A 22,286-nucleotide genomic window follows, 5' to 3' on the forward strand; every position below is an offset into this window, starting at 1 on the left:
AATCTTGGAGTGCTGCATGCTATTTTAAGAGTCTGAACTCTATCTTTCAATAAAGTTTAGCTGCTTTCCTTTTGCAAATGCATTTAATTTTATCTGGAAACTTTTTGACATTAGAAATAGAACAACTGTAGTTTCTCATTATGTTTGCTGCCAGAATCCATGCTTGGTTGCTCAACTAAAGACCTTATATTGCTAATTACTACCACATGCCCATATCCCAAGCGAAAGAAAACTTATTGATTCTGACAGCCCATTCTCTCAACACTGAATTCCAAATGAAAACTCAAATTTTGGCCAAACATAACATTTCATCAATCTTGTTCTACTGACTGGAAAAACAACATCAAACAAAGGGTGCTAATGGCCCTTTATTACCATTCCTTTCCCAAGCTTATATTTTCTGATGAAAGATCTAAGTGACCAAAGGGCTTCTTTAAACTACTTAGTAATTAGCTTTTGAACCAGGAAACAATGCGTAAAGTAAAGTGAACAGTCCTGGCTTGATGACAGGAGGGACTCTGTCCCTAAGGTCGGGGGACATTGGAGACCCAAAGAGAACATTAAAAGCAAAGTGCATTTTCATAAAGGAAGAAGGGAAAAAAAGAGAGGGAGAAAGAAACCAGGCTAAAAGTGGTGATAAAAGATTACAGAGCCAGAACAAAGCTACAGGAAGTCTGTGATGTGAAGTCAGCAGGTGGGGGTTTGAGTGGAAATGCCAGGGAAAGAGACTAATGGTATCAGACCAGGGGCAAGCCAGTGTCGGTCGCAAGGCCTCATTTGGGCCACCCATCAACAAAAGCTGCCAGCCACCAGCCCACCCACATTGGACCAGGAAAGGAACACCATTTTGGAGGTTTTCACCTGGAATGAGAGTTAAGAAATATTTTCAACCTAGATTTCAGAGCAATTTGATTTTATTGACTTCTTGGGGGCAGTGATAAGGAAATGCTGGCTGCGACAAAGGGATGGGGAGGTCATAAAGAGAGCCCCGACCCTCGGATTCTCTGCTTTATGGAGACCTGTCCACATCTTAAAGGCAAACTGAATTGAGAAGCTGTTTTCCTCTTGGCATGAGATAAATGACCAAGGGGAATCTCTGGACTTATTTGGCCTTTTGGATCCAACCAATGGCCCAGAAATCAGAACAGCTTGATTCTAACCTCATCCAGGGCTGTTAAGATAATAGGGAGAGGAGGGGTCCATTAGAGAGAAGATGGAGGGATGTGCTGTCCCTACTGAGAGATGCCAACTGGCCTCCTCTCCCCCTTGTCCTTTGTGCCTTTGAAGGAAACTGGTGTCCTGTGGGTAGTTCAAGGAAATGAGCCCTTTTTTCCACCTCCTCATTTTCTGAACAGAGGACTGGACACCTGAGCTCAGGATACATTGGAATCATGAACAGAAAGGGGATTTCACTCCATCCAACATGGCCAACTGTCAACAGAGGAGGGGCTGCCATGGAAGGAAATATGATCTACTGGACGGATTTTAGTTTTTGTAAACATGAAATAAGCTAATAATTCGACAACAAATGAGAAGGAAACAAAACAAAACAATTCCATGATAAGAACCTCCATGACTGGGAAGAGGCATGAGCGATGGAAATTTTCCCTCTTGTGACCTGGAGGCTAGGATGCTAGTCTCTGGTGTTTATCTACAAGCTAGTGTCTGGTGTGTATGCACATTGGTGCAAATTCCTTGAGCTGTGGACTAAGAATGTGCACGTTATTCAGTATATGTTATATCCTGACATAAGAAACAAAGCTAAGTACTCCCCAAAAGCCTTAAAAAAAAAAATCAAAGATGGTTGCTGCCAGCCTCACCTCCCCTCAACATTGTTCTGTTGAAATGAGGCAGGAGATGGAGATGGTACAGTCCTGCCATTAGCACAAGAGCAGAACTTCCAGTTGACCTTGGACCTATGCATTGACATTGATATTGATAAAGTGACCTGAGTACAAATTGAGGTACTCCTGCCTCAAAAGTCAAAGAAAAGTCATCAGGAGTCACTTGTAGTGGCCCAACACCAAAAATATATTTCCTGCCGAGAAGGAATCTCCACAGAGCAATGTGTCCTCTGAAGACAAGGCTGGGACTTCCTGGCTGCAGAGGAGAACTAGTTTCTGGTGGCCACCAGATTTGTAAATGGGCAAGGTGACCTGTTCTTGCCTTTTGTATTGTAATTTCATCTCCCATTACTGCTACAAATAAACAACCGCAGGACGATGGCATCACCGTAGTTGGAGGAACCAAATTTAATCACACAGACGGGTAATGCAAAGAATGAATGGACTTGGTCCATGTATTAGGCTCAAGTTATATAGAGACCCCTTCAAGATAAATCTACTCTTGAACCTGTGAGTGGCAACAAGGCCTAGGGAGTTTGGTGCAAGAGTTACAACTTCCTAGGTTAACACCTCTGACACCCCTTGCAGAATATGGGCCTTTCCTCACAGAGGCACTCGGGTGGACTGGGGAGGGGCAGGATTCAATGTCATTGCCCCAGGGACTCTTGAAAGCCACTCAACCACATCTTCTCTGGTGCAACTGACTTACTTTCTGCCTCCATGTTTGTTAAAAGTCCCGCCGAATTTATTCCGGTTCAGGATGAGAGCAGCAATTTCGGGCACGTAGCGGGCAAACATTGCCTACATGCATGAAACAAAGAAACAAGAGCCAAAAAAAAAAAAAAAAAAGCATGCAGAGAGGACTGTACCACAGTGGAGGCAGCAAAACCTCTTGGCATACTTACTTTCTTCCACTAACCGCACTATAGGAGCCCCCGTATTTCTTGCGGTTTCCTATTAACTCTATGATTTCAGGGACGTAGCTTGCAAACATGGCCTGAGGAGAAGAGGGGAGACAGAAGAAGAGACTAAAAAGACAGGCCAAAGAAAGGGGTGACCTTTTCAGAAGGGGGAACTAAGATCTGAAAACACAAAAGGATTAGACCTGTGAAGGTATTTATTAATTCGCTGAATAATAAAATATAAAAAGGACAAAAAGGGCAAGTTCCTGAAGATACACAGGACAAAACAAACATTAGCCAACCTAGACAGCTGGAAGAAAAATCACAGTGGAGAAAAATACAAAAAAGACAAGAATAAATAAGCTGTCATCTATCTCTTCCTCTTGGAGAAAAATAGGTAAAAGGGTTGTGTGAAATGACACACATACACACACAGAAACACATACATTGTGAGAGAAGACCTTTCTTTCTAATTAGCATTCAGAGAAGAATCAATACTTTTATGAGTGATTGAAGACCATATACACTAAAAGTAGATTAAAAAATAAATAAACTTTTCCACTTAAAAAATTACTAAAAAGCACAAAAGGTAAATTTAGGAAATTATATAAGGGGAAAAGAATAGCAAAGAGAAACACAAATCTGCCATGTTTTGTCCAACAAACAGCTTCCTGTGGCTGGATAAACAGCTCTCTTCATCTCCTGGGACCAAATAAATGCTACAGAAGTGCTTCAGTTAATGTACACACACGCACATTTATATACATTTTTGGAAATGCATACGTCCTATGCATACAAGACAGAGAGATGTGTATGCATGACTTCATATAAATGTGTGTGCAGTACACATGCATGAAAGCTGTGTGTGAATTAGGATTTTAAGGCCTCACCTCATACACAGCAAGGAATGACATCAAAATGGAAAGATGCTTGAGTGCCACATAAGGAGTTGCATAGATTCTACAGCACACTCTGAAGCTTTCTGACTTTAAAAGGGAAGGGAAAATATCCCGTGTGTCAATGCAGAACAGAATGGGCTACTGACAAAACCACCCTCTCCTCATGGTGGTGTTTGGACAAGTCCAATGCACTCTCCGTCCTCTGAATGGAGACCCTTCTCTTTGGGGTGGGCACCAGCCACAGTGTTTGTTGGAAGTTTGGGGAGGAGCATAAGGCAACAGGGAGCTCTTGAAACCGCAAACTGTCTACAGACTATGGACAGCAGCTACCAGGGTCAGGTGACACAACACAACTGTCCCTGTAGAATATCAGATGTTGAACTCCATCACTATTGGACAGACACTCCTACTTATTAGTGGAATCCCTTTCTTAAGGCAGTTAGGTTTGCTCCTGGCTACATGGATGTCCCCAGGATAATATGCCTGGGTGTAAGGCATAAGGGTAACACTAAGGAAATATGCATAGCAGTCTTCGTCATGTTTGGATTTACTTAGCCTGATCACAGCACTAAGACAATCATTTGCTTCTAGTGCAGAAACACACTATAAAAATACAGAGCCTTAAGGAAATGCATACTAGAAATATTAATGACCATAATTATGAGCATGATAATAAAGAGTTTTTACCAGTCCCCCGAGGATGAAGAAGACCATGAAGAGGCGCCCAAGTGTGGTTTTTGCATAAACATCTCCGTAACCAACAGTGGACATTGTGACCATGAGTAAGTAGACACATTCCCAGTATGTAAGAGCCTGGTTGTTTTGGAAATTTTCCCATGGGTCCCCTGAATTCTCCACCTAAAGTAAGAGGAGAGAAAAGAAACACATCACACACATATACACTGCAGATACAATGGCGTACTGGCAGGCTGCTTGCTGAGTCTTGTTACTCTCAGCACAGGATGCTCAGTTCCCTGGGCTGACTTCTGTGCACAGTAGCTCAGAACCCCTGAGCAGGCATGAGAAGAGGAGGCACAGCAACAGGAAGTGCCCATGGGGCTGACTTGAGCATAGAGAGGAAGAAACAAAACTAGAAAGTCTGACACCAGCTGAAACAGGACTTTGCCTCTGGCCTCACCTCAGCACTCTGTTCAAGGAAGGAGCTAGTGAGTCCTTCCCTGACCTTCTTTCCCTATGGGTTCTTGCTAAGTCTCTAGGGGACTGGCTCTTACTCTCCTGCAGAAATCCTACACCCTCCACAAAGGGCACCTCCTTTCATCATTTTGATCAACAAGACACCCAGTGGGCCCTACTGATCTTCTGCCTGAATACCAAACCCTATCTTTGAATTTGATCCTACTCTGTCTCCTCTGTAGAATGTCAAGCTTGGTTCTGCCTTTCAGAACTCTTGGGAATTTTCCCTGGAGGAAAAAGAGTGAATTTATGGGAACAAATTGCATTCATACAAGCCTTTAGACCAAAGGCCTGCAAACATTTTCTGTGCAGGGACAGAGAGTAAATTCTTTCAGTTTTTTGAGCCATACAGTTCCTTGTGTGCCGTACAGTTCTACCAACTATTCATTAGTACCTGGAAATCAGTAAGGGGCAAAGAGTTGACATGGTAGGGGAGCTTGGGTCCAGTGCTACAGATTGTCCACCACTGCTGCAAACATTATAGAACACTGTCCTGTCTCCCATCAAATTTCATCTACCTGAGAGGTACTTTAGCTACTCTAAGAAGATAGTGAATGATGACGAGACCATTTCTACCCCGATCTCAGCCTCATAGTACCAGAAGCCAATACTTGTGGCCCCCTGCATGGCCTACAGGGACAGCCAGTTTGCTGTTCTGCCTCTGCAGAATATTCCCAGGACCTGGCTTTTTTCAGAAACCAGTTTGTCCTCTACATGCAGTTTTCAAGGAGGCTTCCTGGTGAACCAGAAAGCACCTCACATAACAGTAAGATGGGTCACTGTCTTCTTGAACACAGTATCTTCTGTGATGAAGAGTCAGTATGGACAAGATTCCTGTCAGCATAAAGAGTTGGGTGACGTCCGCATATCTGGGGAGAGGCTCCTGGGAGGAAGGTCATCTTTATTCAAAGTTTCAGAGTTTGATGAGGCCCCTTCCAATTCTAGCAGACTATGTTTGTATAAAACCATGCTTCCAATAATAGCTATGCCCTCTAAAAGCAGGGGGGGAACATGCCTTGGGGAGGTGAGAAGAGCTTGACTTAAAAATAGAAGGCTTTCAAAGAGTCATTAATATAAAAGAATTAACATTTTTTTGAGGTACGAAATAACTTGACAAGTAATCAGGCAAAAAAAAAAATCAAAGGCAGCTTTTTGTAAGAGGGAAGTGGAGAGAAATTGAGGGATTTGAATTTGTTGTTTACAAAGAGATGTGGGTCGAACTTTCAGCCTTGTACCCAGACCTTTTCTGGGCGTTTGCTGTGGAAGCACTGCCATCTTGTGGCTTTCGGCAGTTACTGCAGACCAAATGAAACCTCCCAAGCAATACTGGTGAACTGAAAAATGCAGGCGAACAATACAAACATTACTCACCATTTGGAGATATTCTGGGGTAAAAGGGTTTGAAATCCAGATAACTGTGCGTTTGCTTCCCCCTTTCCTGTCTACAACTAAGCTGAAGTTTCTCTCCAGCGAGAACAATTTCAGGTAATAAAGTGATTCAGCAAGGGCTTGTTCCAGCCAGAGCTGAGCAGTCTTCAAGAGTACTTACCAAGTGGATGAACCCAGCTGCGGTCAGCCATGTGCTGATAAATATGGACAGCAGATTCACCAGCTTGATGGAATTGCTGTGCAAAAGAGACAACAAGCAGAGTCCCCAAGTTACAAAGGGAAGACCCTGTAGGAGCCACCTGTCAGTGTCACAGCGCCCTCCTTGGGGAGAGGCAGGCTGTGTTCACCATCAAGGAAAGAACTCCTTGATGGAGACATATAAGGGTCACACATGACCTGTAGGAAAATTACAGCTCGAGTGCTCAGTGGTCCCTCAACGAACCTCCTTGAATTTTGTTAAAACTTACATGTTTATTTAAAAAACTCTTCAAATCTACAGAGAAATGGGAAGAACAGGGTAATTAACACTTGAATGTCCTTCACTTAAATTGACCAAATATTAGAATTTTGCCATATCTGTTTTATCTCTACATATTCTTCTTCTCTTTTTTTCTCTCCTTTCATTTTTTAGCTGAACCATTTACACTAAGTTGTAGACATCACAACACAACCTCTAAACAACTAAAAAGAAGTATAAAGTGTAATGTAAGAATACCAGTGCCACATCTAAGAAAGTTAACATGAATTCAGTAACCTAATCTAACATGCAATCCTTATTTAAATGTCTCCAGTTGCCCTAAAATTATGTTTATTGATACTTTCCTCATTTTCCCCTGATCCAGGAACTAATCAAGGTTCCTGCACTGCATTTGGCTGCTATGTGACTTTAATCCAGAGGTGAGGAAACTTGTTCTGTATAGGGAGTTAGTAAGCATTTTAAGGCTCAGAGCCAATGCAGTCTTTGCTGCAACTGCTCAGCTCTGCAATCGTAATTTGAAAACAGCTGTAGACAATCTATGATAGAATAGAAATACCTATGTTTCAATAAAACTTCACAAAGACAGGCAGCAGGCTGGATTAGCCCATGAACTATAGTATTCCAATCCCTACTTTAGCCTTTTCAATCAACAAGTAACATCCACCCGTACTCTTTTCTTTTTGCTTTTAATGACATTTAATTTTGTGTGAACCCAGGCTGTCTTAAAGAATGTCCCAGATTCTGGACTTGTCTGGTTGTTTTTTCAAGATTAGATCTTGTCTAAATATTTCCGTTAAGAGTCTCTGATGGGGTGGTTTCACATCCAGAAATCCTAACTCAATGATGCTAGGTACACTCACTTGGATAAGATGAGAACACTAGAGTTCTCCAACATAGGGCACCCATTTCCTTTTATAGTTAATACAGCATCTTAAGGTGAGACTCTAGATCACATGAAGAGCCTGCTTCCCAACAATCTTCCAATAGTTTTAGTATCCACTTGTGTTTCCAGAATGATTCACCTAGAATTCACTGAATTTCAAGCTCCATGAGATCAAGGGCCTTTTCTCTTTGGATCCCAGAAGCAATGGATCCTTGGCACACAGTAGGGCCTCTGTGAATTTGTGCTGAGTAAGCTTATGTCTTCTGTTTCATCCTGCTCATCCCCACTAGGGGATAGCTCCTGAACGCTGCTCTCAGCAGGTCACTTCATTGTCCAAAGGCTTCTGGTGGACTAACATGTGATGTCTAAATGCCACCATTCCATTCTCAATACTCCATGAAGTTCCAAACTCTTTGACCACAACTCTTCCAATAAACTTCTGACACTGTAATCACAAACCTACTTAAGACTTCTACACTGACTCCAATACTGAACTAGAAAGCTTTGCCCATCTATCTATGTATTTTCCAATCCTCAACACCTAATTCAGTCCCCACCTCCGCCTTAAATAAAGGCAGAGTGACTTCTTCTCCAGGCTCATACCTCCAGCCATTCACTGGTAATTAATCCTATGGTTGTAAAGAATTCTGCAAATTTAGATCATTATTTGGCACTTGCGTTCCTTGATGTATCTTGCAGAAAAGAACTCTATTTTCTAACTCTTTCTTTCTCCCAGTAGGAACCTAATACTGCCTCTAGGGATGCTAGCCCATTAGTCAATCCATTCCTGTTATGGCTGCCCTCTCCCTGCCCACCTCTTTTTCATGGAGAACCAATTATCTGCATTCTAAGAGTTTAAGATCACAGTGACCTTAACAGCTGACACTTTTACAGTTTGGATGCAATGCTCACCAGATCCACCACTGCTCTAGTGCTTTATGTATACTAACTCAATCCCTGAAACAACCCTGCTCATCCTTGAATCTACAGAATTGGAATGTGAACTCAGTTTGGTTCCAGAGTCTGAATTCTCAGCCACTACACTCTCACACCACAGTCACAGACTGGCATCATTGAGACCACATTTCTTGATGGCTATTGTAGTCTGGATCTTGAATGTCTCCCAAAGGCCTGGGTGCTAAATGACTGGTGTCTAGGTTGTGCTATTGGAGGTAGTAGAGTCCTTAAGAGATAGGGCCTTGTAGGATTTTAAGTCACTAGGGACATGTGCCCTTGAAGGGGACTGTGAGACTCCAGCCCCCTCTCCTTTCTTCTTTTGCTTCTTGGCTATGACGTGAGCAGTCTTGCTCTGCCACAGGCTCCTACTGTGATGTCCTGCCTTGCCACAAATCCAAAAGCAATGGGGCTAACTAATTATGGAATGAAACTTCCCAAACTGTGAGCAAAAATAATCCATTTCTCTTTATAGACTGATTATCTCAGATATTTAGTTGTAGTGATGGAAAGTTGACTGACACAATCACTAAAGCAAAGCTGCGCCTCACTCCACTCTCAATTCATAAGACATTAAAAAGATCAGGAAATATCACCCCATGGAAGAGAAAGACTGTGTAGACATATTGACTAGCATCTTAAACTGCCACACAAAAGAAGAGAAAGAAGCTCTGATCCTTTGCACTGGGGACTACCACGCGACAAGGAATTCAGGATGGGCCATGAGGCTCCCTCAGAGGATAAGAAGGGAGCCTCTCCATGGAGGGCAAGGTCTTTGGTCCTAGGATAGGCATGATTCCAGAGTCCAGCTTTTCTTTTTCTTTTTCTTTTTATGTAACTGATGAAAAGAATCCCCATCTCAGTTTTCCTAGAGGTGATTCTGATAGTTCAGGACAAGAATAAGCAAGTATTTTCAGTTTTGTAGGTAAAGCTGACCTTTTCAGATGTGTGGAAGGACTTCCTTTTGGTTCAGAACATAGGCTAGGGAAACAATAGAATGCCCTTTCTGTGTTTCTTGGTCATTTCTAGAGCAGTAAGATTTTAATGATTGCCAATATTTTTTGAGCCCGTATTATGTACTTGGCACTGTCTTGAGTTCTTCACTTTCTTCAGATTTTTTTTCATTTATCTTTTGATGCAAGTACCGTCATTGTCCTTACTCACCAGATAAGGAAACTGAGTCAGTGGGAGCATAAGTAGTTTGTCTGGGGAAACATGGTTGGTGAGTGGTGGGGTTCCCATTTGAACCTAGACCTTTGATCCAAAGCCTACTCACCTAAATCATTTGGAAAGCCAGCCCAGGCAAGCCACAGGGACCTTTCTTGTTGCCACCCTACAGTTTCCACTGCAGCTTTTCCTTAAGAACAGCCCCTGCCCCCCAATACACACATGGCCTCTGACCTCAGAAAGCAAAGTGCCAACCAAGTCCCCCCATAGTGGCCCAAGAAACACTGGGCAATGAAGGAACACCATCTGATGGCAGGACCTATCAGAGACACTTTTCAAGAACTGAGTGGGAGAGAGTCTTTCTCCTTCTCAGATACAGAAGCAAAAAATATAAATCTCAAGTTCTAGTAGACCATCTGCTCTGGAAGAAAACCTGTCTGAGAATGAAATCCGAAGGAGATGGAGAGAGAGGCAGATTCCCAAGGAAAGAATCTGAAGGCCTGGCTGCAGATATGCCTGAAGTCAGCCACTGCCTCTTGGACCCTGTTGTTACCAAGGTGGATCCTATTATTTGCAATTAAAACCCACTAGTCTACAAGAGAAATGGCTGATATCCAAAATATTCCCAGAGAACATAAGAATTGGCCAGGTCTCCAATGGAGAGCTGAAGCTGTCTCTACCTGGGAGAAGAAGGCAGCCTCCTGCACTGCCCGCTTTGTTGCCTGATTTTACAATTAGTTCCATGGCTCCAGAAGCCCCGGTGGGAAGTTGGAACTCCCAAGTCAAGCACAGATTTGCTAGATCTTGACCTTCAACCATTTTCCCATATACTATTGTCACACCTTGCCTCTCCTTTAAGTGATTCAGGTGGCTATGAATGGAATCATCACCTAACAAAAACAGTGTTCAGGGCCTTCCATGCAGGTGTCTCCTTGGAGCAAAGAGATATTGTAACTCTTGACTTTCTGCTCCCTGGAGCAGACCTCTTCACAGCCTTACAGAGTCTTCTTTCTCTGGAAGGGCAGCCCTGTTAACCAGAGTTTGAGGCACACAGATATTAGGGATCTACCCAATGAACCCTATCAAATGAGTAGACCCTAGCAATCAAGAAGCTACCCTGTGCCAGCTGGGTCACCACCATGTGCTGCTTCAATCGAGTTTCTCGATGGAAAACCAAAACAGAATCCTCCCGACTGTACCTTGTAGGCCTCACCAATGTGTACCCTGACACTGATGAAGAACAGGGAGCCAGTGACAAAGGGAGAGGTCTTAGGGAGGTATGTACTTTCCTTTCTCAGGGGAGAATTCAATAGCACATTGATGCACTTACATAGTCCCAAATCCTTGGGGCCTGAACAGCACAGCGTGCCATCAACAACCATGTGGAGTCCTTTCAAGCTATTAAATCTATTCACAAGGTATTAAATCTATTGGCGTCTCTGAGTCTCTTGGTGCTTTAAAAAAATGACCTAAGTGTGGTGATTATTAATCTCTAAATGGTTGTCACAATGATATTGATGATGCTTAAGGGAGCTCTCTCTGTGTACTGAGCATTTAATCACTGTTGCTGAGAGTCCATGTTCAGCACTGAAATCTGATTATTTGTATGACATCAGCATTATCACAGATCTCTAGTATTAGGAATTTGCTTTCCAAATTAAACTCTGTGACCAAGCAATCATCTGAAAGCTATGTGCAGAAGATGCAAGATTAACTCTTGGTAGCCCTTCCCTATCCTCTGAGACATGGGCCTTGCCAGCTTGAGTAGGGTTCCTTGGAAGGAAGGAGGGGTTGTCAAGAGTAGAGCTGTATTCTCGTAGCAAAAGAGCCACTGGAGATAGCCACAGACTTCATGGCCAAGCCCAAGGGTCTGGAACAGATGTGAAGTCACCAAGGGTTAGAACAATTAGAACCACTCAGAATGTAGCCTCCTTCCTATGCCTTGAGTGATGGATTGTGATCTTACTGTGAAAACCTGACCCATCTAAAGAAAGACATTATAACTTCTGAGTAGTCATCCCCAGAGTTTCCACCAGCTATTAGAATCAGTGGGCCCAGGTCATCCAGCTAGCACGTACAGGAGTCCTGTAGATCAGAGAACTTTTCTAGGACTCTGAATATGGGGAAAGTGTGACTCATGAGATCATACATTTAAACCCGGAGCGCTAAGGGCCAGCTTCGTCCTCAGAGTACTTAACAAGGTATGTTTTGCTTAACTCAGAAAATGTCATCTACTTTACATAGGAAGCACAGATTTGTCCCTGTCTCCAATTTTCCTCCTTGTTTCTGGCTGAGGGTATAGCCAGGTGCCAGTGATCTTATTTTGTTTTATTGCTACCTTTGCCAGAGAGATGTAAAACAGCCCAACTCTGAAAAACCAACTAGACTATATGTCACTGAGTTGAATGGGATGAAATAGAAGCTAAGAGAGAGAGGAAAATCAAATTCTGTCAATTCTCCCCATTAGTCATTCCTAGAACTCTTCTCCCTCCCCAGTATTTTGTCCCTTGTCTGGTCCTACAGTCTTCAAGGCCTTAGACACTCCAAACCTACTCTCTATACAAATGGTAGAACAGATCTTTCTAGAATATAAATCTGAACATGTTTCCTCTCCTGATTAAAGTCTTTCAATCCTATCTTGCTCTCAGCAAAACCCATAAATTTAAGAGCCTTCAGGATTTGGTCTCCACTTGATTTGGTCTCTATTTCAAGTATTCTTAAAAACTTTGCCTTGGAGCTAAGGTAACATACGTAATAAAGTTTTAATTTCCAAAATGCCCACCCAAATGCATTGGCTAGGTAAACGATAGTATACACATATACTATGCAGGAAATAAAAGTGGCCAATGGTTACCTCAAAACAGGATGGTATGGGGACAATTTGACTTTACCCTTTATACTATTCCATATTGTTGAAATGTTTCCAGTGAGCATGTTTTACTTTAGAGGAAACAATAACGCAATTTTCATTTTGAAAAAAAATTACTAGGTTATCTTTGTTTCAGTCAGCACTACTGACCACATTCAGTGAGTTGTGGGGTACAGCCTGGAAGTGGAGTTGCATACTTTTCTCTGACTGTTCACTACATGGTCCAACACCTGAACATTAGTTCACCAGTTTGTAGGGTGACCAAGGAGCTTCCAAACGCTGAGAGAATAACCCAGAGTCACCCAGTCTCTCTTAAATAGGCCACTTCAGGATATGGATTATTCTAGGCCCTCTCTCAGCTTGAACTTTTGGGGATCTGTCCTGATGCTGGTCATATAAGTGAGACTTACTGCTGTTATTCTGTTCACTCTGATTTCCTTTCTGCTGTTCTCTTAATTCTTCATCACCCCTGTCTATAATTCTCTGCCCTGCTGCTTTCAGCTCTCAGCTGAACCAAGCAGCTAAAGACAGAAAATGAAACAGCAATCTTAAATCATATTTCAAATCACATTTGCAAAGCCTCTGTCTCCACTGAATGCTACAGACGGGTAGGATCTGCCACCAAAGAAAGGCAGACAAAATCTCCCTAAAGATTACATGGCTTCTGAGCAAATATAAGAAAATAGAAATTATACCATGCATTCTATCTGATCACAATGCAATAAAACTAGAACTCAACAACAAAAATAAAGACAAAAAACATGCAAACAGCTGGAAACTGAATAACTCATTGCTTAATGAACAATGGGTCATTGATGAAATAAAAGAGGAAATTAAAAAGTTCCTGGAAGTCAATGAAAATGAAAACACAACCTACCAGAACCTCTGGGACACAGCAAAGGCAGTCCTGAGAGGAAAGTTTATAGCCATGAGTGCATATATTAAAAAGACCGAACGATCCCAAATAAATGACCTAATGATACATCTCAAACTCCTAGAAAAATAAGAACAAGCAAATCCCAAAACAAATAGAAGGAGAGAAATAATAAAAATAAGAGCTAAAATCAATGAAATAGAAACCAAAAAAACCATACAAAGAATTAATGAAACAAAAAGTTGGTTCTTTGAAAAAAATAAACAAGATCGACACACCCCTGGCAAACCTGACTAAAATGAGGAGAGAAAAAACCCCAATTAGTAGAATCAGGAATGCAAAAGGGGAGATAACAACAAACACCATGGAAGTCCAGGAATCATCAGAGACTACTTCGAGAACCTATATTCAAATAAATTCGAAATTCTTAAAGAAATGGACAGATTTCTAGATATATATGGTCATCCAAAACTGAACCAAGAAGATATTAATAAATTGAATAGATCTATAACACAAAATGAAATTGAAGCAGCAACCAAGAGTCTCCCTAAGAAGAAAAGTCCAGGACCTGATGGATTCTCTGCTGAATTCTATCAGACCTTTAAAGAAGAACTGATACCAACCCTCCTTAAACTGTTCCATGAAATAGAAAGGGAAGGAAAACTGCCTAACACATTTTATGAAGACAGTATTACAATTATCCCAAAACCAGGCAAAGACACCTCCAAAAAGAAGAACTATAGGCCAAACTCCTTAATGAACAATGATGCAAAAATCCTCAATAAAATAATGGCAAACCGAATTCAGCAACACATCAAAAAGATCATTCACCACAACCAAGTAGGCTTCATCCCAGGAATGCAGGGGTGGTTCAACATACAAAAATCAATAAACATAATAAACCACATTAACAGAAGCAAAGACAAAAACCACTTGATCATCTCAATAGATGCAGAAAAAGCCTGCATCATTTCATGATAAAAGCTCTAAGAAAACTAGGAATAGAAAGAAAGTACCTCAACATCATAAAAGCTATATATGACAAACCTACAGCCAGCATTATACTTAACACAGAAAAACTGAAACCATTCCCTCTAAAATCAGGACCTAGACAAGGATGCCCACTATCTCCACTCCTATTCAACATAGTACTGGAATTCCTAGCCAGAGCAACTAGGCAAGAAGAAGGAATAAAAGGAATACAAATAGGTAAAGAAACTGTCAAAATATCCCTATTTGCAGACGACATGATCCTATACCTTAAAGACCCAAAACACTCAGAAGCTCCTAGACACCATCAATAGCTACAGCAAGGTAGCAGGATATAAAATCAACATAGAAAAATCATTAGCATTTCTATACACTAATAATGAACAAACTGAGATAGAATATATGAAAACAATTCCATTTACAATAGCCTCAAAAAAATCAAATACCTAGGTGTAAACCTAACAAAGGATGTGAACGACCTCTACAAGGAAAACTATACACTTCTGAAGAAAGAGATTGAGGAAGACTATAGAAAGTGGAGAGATCTCCCATGCTCATGGATTGGTAGAATCAACAGAGTAAAAATGTCTATACTCCCAAAAGTAATCTACATGTTTAATGCAATTCCCATCAAAATTCTAATGACATTCATTAAAGAGATTGAAAAATCTACAGTTAAATTTATATGGAAACACAAGAGGCCACGAATAGCCAAGGCAATACTCAGTCAAAAGAACAACGCTGGAGGTATCACAATACCCGACTTCAAACTGTATTACAAAACAATAACAATAAAAACAGCACGGTACTGGCACAAAAACGGACATGAAGACCAGTGGAACAGAATAGAGGACCCAGATATGAAGCCACACAACTATGATCAACTTGTCTTTGACAAAGGTGCTAAAAATATACAATGGAGAAAAGACAGCCTCTTCAACAAAAACTGCTGGGAAAACTGGTTAGCAGTCTGCAAAAAACTGAAACTAGATCCAAGTATATCACCCTATACCAATATTAACTCAAAATGGATCAAGGATCTTATATCAGACCCCAAACTCTAAAGTTGATAGAGGAAAGAGTAGGAAATACTCTGGAATTAATAAGTATAGGTAAGAACTTTCTCAATGAAACCCCAGCAGCACAGCAACTAAGAGATAGCATAGATAAATGGGACTTCATAAAACTAAAAAGCTTCTGCTCAACAAAAGAAATGGTCTCTAAACTGAAGAGAATACCCACAGAGTGGGAGAAAATATTTGCCAGCTATACATCAGACAAAGGGCTAATAACTAGAATATATAGGGAACTTAAAAAACTAAATTCTCCCAAAATTAATGAACCAATAAAGAAGTGGGCAAGGGAACTAAACAGAACTTTCTCAAAAGAAGAAATTCAAATGGCCAAAAAACACATGAAAAAATGCTCACCATCTCTAGCAATAAAGGAAATGCATATTAAAACCACACTAAGATTCCACCTCACCCCTGTTAGAATAGCCATCATCAGCAACACCACCAACAACAGGTGTTGGCGAGGGTGCGGGAAAAAGGAACCCTCTTACACTGTTGGTGGGAATGTAAACTAGTACAACCACTCTGGAAAAAAATTTGGAGACTACTTAAAAAGCTAAATATGGCTCTACCATATGATCCAGCAATACCACTCTTGGGGATATACCCAAAAGACTGTGACACAGGTTACTCCAGAGGCACCTGCACACCCATGTTTATTGCGGCACTATTCACAATAGCCAAGTTATGGAAACAGCCAAGTTATGGAAACAGCCAAGATGCCCCACCACCGACAAATGGATTAAGAAAATGTGGTATCTATACACAATGGAATTTTATGCAGCCATGAAGAATGAAATTTTATCATTCGCTGGTAAATGGATGGAACTGGAGAACATCATTCTGAGCAAGGTTAGCCTGGCCCAAAAAACCAAAAATCTTATGTTCTCCCTCATATGTGGACATTAGATCAAGGGCAAACACAACAATGGGATTGGACTTTGAGCACATGATAAAAGCGAGAACACACAATGGAGGAGTGAGGATAGGTAAGACACCTAAAAAACTAGCTAGCATTTGTTGCCCTCAATGCAGAGAAACTAAAGCAGATAGCTTAAAAGCAACTGAGGCCAATAGGAGAAGGGGACCAGGAACTAGAGAAAAGGTTAGATCAAGAAGAATTAACCTAGAAGGTAACACCCACACACAGGAAATCAATGTGAGTCAATGCCCTGTATAGCTATCCTTATCTCAACCAGCAAAAACCCTTAGTCCTTCCTATTACTGCTTATACTCTCTCTACAACAATATTAGAGATAAGGGCAAAATAGTTTCTGCTGGGTAGCGAGGGGGCGAGGGGGGTAAGGGTGGGGGTGGGGAAGGGGGAGAAATGACCCAAGCATTGTATGCACATAGGAATAAAATTAAAAGATTACATGGCTTCCCCCACACTTGCAGAAGGTGACTGAGAAAGCAGCAGAGAATAGCAAGGTCACAAGAAAATCAATCCCTCCAAGGCCAAGGTCCTAAAAAAAAAAAAAACACTCTTATTTCTCAGCACCAGGACTTTGGGATCTGTGCTTGGAGTATGAAAGGAGCCAGGATTAGCTGGGCACCTGGAGGGGGAAGGGCTCTGAGAGTTGTCCTAAGACATCTGGAGTTCTTACAACTCAAGGAAGTTTTCACCAGTACCTGGTGATCTGGCCTTTGTCTACCCCAACTTCATGCTCTTTTCTCCAGCACAGAACTCCGATGTCCAGGAGCACAGAACTGCTCATCAATAGTACTGCAATGCTTCTTCTCTCACCTATTCTCTCCTCAGCTTCCCTGACTGAAGTCAGCCCCAGTCTCCATACTCCTCACATGCCTAACCCAACTGTAATGAGAAAACTTAGTTTTCTCAAGATTTTCCTTAGACACCTCCTTCACGTTGCAAAGATCCTTGCCTGCCCCCCCAACTCCTGCCAATCCTGGCTCAGTGCCTCTCCTCTGTGTACCCCACACCTGGGTATGTGCCTACTTTAGCACCTGCCACACTGGTGGGCATCCTGGCTCTAGGCTTCCTCACCCATGAGCCCTCTGGCAGCAGGACTCATCTCCACACTCATCTTGCTGCTGGTACAAATGGCACGCACTTCAGGCATCTGGGATTAACACAATCATGACTATAAATGACAGGAACTTGGGACACCCAAGTTCTGGTGTGTGATGAAAAACATTGTCTGATAATAAAGATTTAGTTTAGTGGAAAGTGGGATTCTGGGAAATGTTGTGTGGAAGATGGGATGGAAGATGCCTGGCCAGCTGCCATCCTCCAAGCACTGCTGTCTCCACTGCACAGTTCCCTCTCCCCCCTGCTGGCGCTGCTTCTGCTTTTTGCCCTTCTGCAGTAAGAAAATGAAGCATCATAACTCCACAACTATAGGGTCACTGTTCTCCAGGGGTGCCAGAGCTATTTCTTCATTCAAAGGAAAGAAGGGAACCTTTATCAAGGAGTGGGAAATGGGTGGACACCCTGGAAAAAGCTCTGTAAAAGATAGCCAGATGATCTTCACTCTGTGTAATTCAAAAAGGATCCACAGAGAACATGAGGAAGGTGAGAACACAGTTCCTCTTCACATGGTTTCTCAAGGCACTGGAATCTTCCTAGAATAAAAATACCCTAACATACGAGGAAAATGTTAAATAAGGAGAAAGAGAGAGAGCAAGAGAGAGAGAGAAGATAAGACACCATAAGACACCATTCCCACTGGAAAAAAATGTGTCCCTCAAAACAAGGCGTTATGTTTGGTGATGTGTACTCACGAGTTCTATCTTTAAAAATACAGTCTAGTAGACTAAGTACAATATGGGTAAATATGGATGATGCTAGGTTTGTTGATCAGTTACAGATTTTCAAGGGGAAGATGAATATACTACATAAAAGACCGAAAAGAGGTAGAAATGAAGGCTATTGTGGCTCAGAGGAAAAGATGTGAAAAAACAGTATGAGTAATATTACATGCAGTAAATAACCAACAATTCTTACCTGAGGATAATGAAATGGAAAGGGGGGTAGGCTTTAAAAGACTTCAATCACTGCTTTCCCTTTTAACTTAGCTAAGAGAAAATTCAAAGTGAATTTATCCCATGCTTGCATAGATGAATAGTTGGAGAGGGGACAATAATTTGGATTTAAAATAAAACAAAATAAACAAAAACTCTAACACCCAAAGAAGAAAGTCAATAGTTGGATGGATTTGTTGGATGTATGAGATTCAGGAAGCTGGATCCCAGTCTTCATTATTGAGAAAATGATGCTAAATCCAAGCCCTCAAAAAGACAGGCATATTAATTATAAATCACTAAATACAGAGGTGTCCTGTTTGCAATCATCTATCAAGCACATTAAGCCCAACGAAAGAGGAAATGGAACATTAGAGGCAAGCTTCTTAAAGCACAATTTCCTAGAAGAGAAATTTATGACCTGTACTTATTCTCCATTAGAGGACGTCTAACCCCTTTTATTAGTTTATTCATCAACACAGTCCTGGTTTCAGGCCAGCTCTGCAAACTAGCAGGTCATCAGGCAGGGGATCCTCTGGGGAATTTTGCTCCTGGTCCAGTTGTGTTTTCCAGATCATAACACGGTTAACAGAAGTAGTCATGGAGCATTCGACTGAAGGTTTTTAGGGTTTCCCCAAAAGGCAATTCACAGAGCAAGCCCCAAGGGCTCTATGGATATAAAGTGAACATCTAAAATGTGCTTAGAAATGAAATGATTTTCTGTTTGCCGTATGAGGTTTGTGATTGCCTCTCAAACAGCATTGCTTCTCTTGCCTTTATGACCAAGTTCAATTTCTTATTTAGTGGTGCAATAAAGGGGCAATTTAGGAGCTGGCAGCAAGGACTTCCCAATCAATGAGCAAATCCATCCTTCATCCACTGTGCACCACTCACACGATGCCAAGGCTCATCTCTGGGCAACCCCACTGGATACCTGGATGTCAGTCATGTGTCCCCCAAAATTGTCCTTATGTCCCCACATACATAGTGTGTCTCTCTTTTTCCCATACAATCCTCTGGCCTTGCAAAAGAAAGCTACACAAGCCCTACTCTGGGTTTCTTTGGCTCTGTGTTAGATCATGCTTTCTGTGAATAGCATGACACTATAATTACACTGTGATGTAAGCAAACTCATATGATATTTACAACTTGACAATGGGGACCAGAATGGGGAAAAAAAGGAGAAAGAACATCTTACCTTGTTTTAAGGATATTCAGAAACTGCAAAATTTCTGAAAACTGTATCAGTCTGAGAGCTCTTAAAAATCTCAAACCTGGAAAGAGAAATGAAACAGAAATGCATTATTTTCAATATGTGTTTTTTAATGTTCTCAGTCTGCCAGTTGAATTACAATTGAAGGATTGAAGGAATTAGAAGTCCTTGCAAAGATAAAGGACCCCAGTACCTTGGACACATTCCTTCATTCTGATTCTTGACTGGTTTATGCTCAGTCAGTAAGCTGACTTTCTTATTCCAAGTGATCTGTTTGGAACCATTTAAGGGGAAGTGCTGGGGGGGAGACCCAGGTTAAGGAGGCTTGCCTCCCCTTTAGTGAGCTCTGATTTAAGCACTGTTTCTCAGTTATCCTGTGGTCTGGCAGAATTTTATCTCTGAAGAATCCTGGGCATTATGACCGCTCAGGTTGGCCCTTGTGCTAAGAGCAGATTAACAATAAATCGGATAACCTTATCCGATGTCTTTGGTGGAATTTTTTAATCTTTATTTTCAGCCCTATAAAATGAAGAACGCCCATAATGTTAGCTGTTTTGTGCAATATTTTATATTTTTCTCCGAGTCAAAAAAGAAAAAAATAAACCCAGAGCAGTAATCTATCACACTCTATAAGTAAAGGATTTAAAACTTAAATAATTCCATTTTTACTAATGTCAGAATGAATGTTTGTCCTTCCTAAATCCACAGCCTCTCTTGAATGGAACAGTTTGTGTTTCTAGGTGGTAGAAGAGAGCAAGGCAGGTAAGGAAAACACAATCAAGGAGTTTTTAAAAGTACAAAGTATTGCTGTGTTTTAATATCCAAGAGTAAACTCATTTTCTGTTTATGTCAGTCATTAATCAAAAACATTCTGAGTCAATGACAGGTCTTAACGCCTTGAACACCATGCAGGAGAATTACTTACAAAATGCTGACTACCCCAACTTTGAGTCACACTGAATACCATACTCACTCCCAACAGGACATCCTTTTCGAAAGCATTTTATGAACCGCCCCATGGACTGAGTTACACACCTGGGGGTAAACTATTCTGTCCTGTCATGGGAGGTGGTGGCAGAGTCTGCTAGTAGAAAGAAGTGGTGAGAATTAACTACAGACCCCAGGTGAAAGCCGGGTTACCCTCTGCTGAAATGAAGAGAACTCTAACTGGACCAGAGTGGAAGTATTTTGGTAATAAGGAAATATTAACTTAAAGCCCGAGGTAGGGCATCTGACAGTATAAAGGAAGAGGAAAGGGTTGGGGGCGTAGCTCAAGAAGTAGAGCACCTGCCTAGCAAGTGCAAGGCCCTGCATTCCACTCCCAGTACCACTCCCGAAAAACAAAAGTTGTTAGGAAGAAGGAGAAAATGATGGTTACTTAAAAGGATCAGAAAAGGATTCACCTTCACTAACAGAAGATTTCTTTTTCAGAAAACAATTGTCTTTTAGGATAAATAATATTTGTATAATTTTATTACAACCAGAAAATGCAGAGATGAGAAGGGATGCTGATGAAATGGAAAAGGCTCAGAAGCCAAAGACATATCATAGCCAAACTGATGAAAGGCTGATTAACTCTCCTGAAAACTGAAAGTGAGCAGAGTACAAAATTGAGAAGTAATCTCAGAAAGCAGAGAAAATAAGGAAAAGAAAATAAAAAGAGATGAAATTTAAGAAAACAGAGATAGAGCTGAGATCACAGAGCTCCAACCTTTGTAAAAAACATGTTCCAAAGGAACTTACAAACAACAGCTAGCTCATCCACAGAGGCCAGAACATAACAGAAAAGCCCTTTCCCGAAATGAAAAAAATGACTCAAGATAAAAGGTAGAATGAATGACTAGTTCTTAAAGACCAGTGCCAAGAAGTATCTGGCTTTTTTCCCCCAAAATTTCAAATATTAAATTCAGTTAAACAGTAAAAATAAGCATCCATGTTAGGGGCAGTATTTACCAGTAAGGCAACTAAAACCATTTTATTTGGTTTTACATAATAAACTAACACTTATTTTACACAATAAGTGTTAAATAACATTAGGGTTTGGATCTTAACCATCCCCCAAAGTTCATGTAGTAAGGTTTGGTTGTCAGTTTGTGACACTATTGGGAGTTGGTGAACCTTTAAGATGAGGAGCCTAGTGGAAGACAGTCAGGTCATTGGAGGTGCGCCCTTGAAGGGGATGTTGGGACTTCAGCATCTATCTTCTCTCTCTCTCTCTCTCTCTCTCTCTCTCTCTCTCTCTCTCTCTCTCTGTATCCATTCCCAACCACCATGAAGTGAACAGCTTTCTTCCACCACACACTCCCTACCATAATACTCAGTCTTGCCACAGGCCCAAAGCAACAGGGCCAAATAGCCACAAATAGTCATGAATTGAGATTTCTGTGTGAGCCAAAATTCATTTTTATCCCTTATAAGTTTTTGTCACAGGTCACAGTGATATTTGTGAATCATTTATTTTGTCAGAGCCATGAAAAGCTGACCAATACAAATACAATTTAGGAAATAGAGTTTTCAGACAGAATCTGACCTAAGATTTTTTTTCTCTGCACAGCTGGGGATCAAACAATGG

The 22,286-nt window shown here is 41.3% G+C and overlaps 1 protein-coding gene across 39 annotated transcripts in view; it reads right to left on the bottom strand.

The window, feature by feature from the left end:
- The window catches only part of Kcnma1 (potassium calcium-activated channel subfamily M alpha 1), a 718,079-nt gene that overhangs the window by 228,235 nt on the left and 467,558 nt on the right, over positions 1 to 22,286 (bottom strand). For all 39 annotated transcript variants that reach the window (XM_074079264.1, XM_074079232.1, XM_074079231.1 and 36 more), the window contains 4 exons: positions 19,700 to 19,775; positions 6,389 to 6,464; positions 4,333 to 4,503; positions 2,750 to 2,841 (listed from right to left, as the gene is read on the bottom strand). In XM_074079264.1, coding sequence (XP_073935365.1) covers positions 2,750 to 2,841; positions 4,333 to 4,503; positions 6,389 to 6,464; positions 19,700 to 19,775 — 415 coding nt within the window. The remainder of the gene's footprint in view (positions 1 to 2,749; positions 2,842 to 4,332; positions 4,504 to 6,388; positions 6,465 to 19,699; positions 19,776 to 22,286) is intronic.

This window comes from Castor canadensis, chromosome 7 (assembly GCF_047511655.1).
Source record: "Castor canadensis chromosome 7, mCasCan1.hap1v2, whole genome shotgun sequence".
NCBI lineage: Eukaryota > Metazoa > Chordata > Mammalia > Rodentia > Castoridae > Castor > Castor canadensis.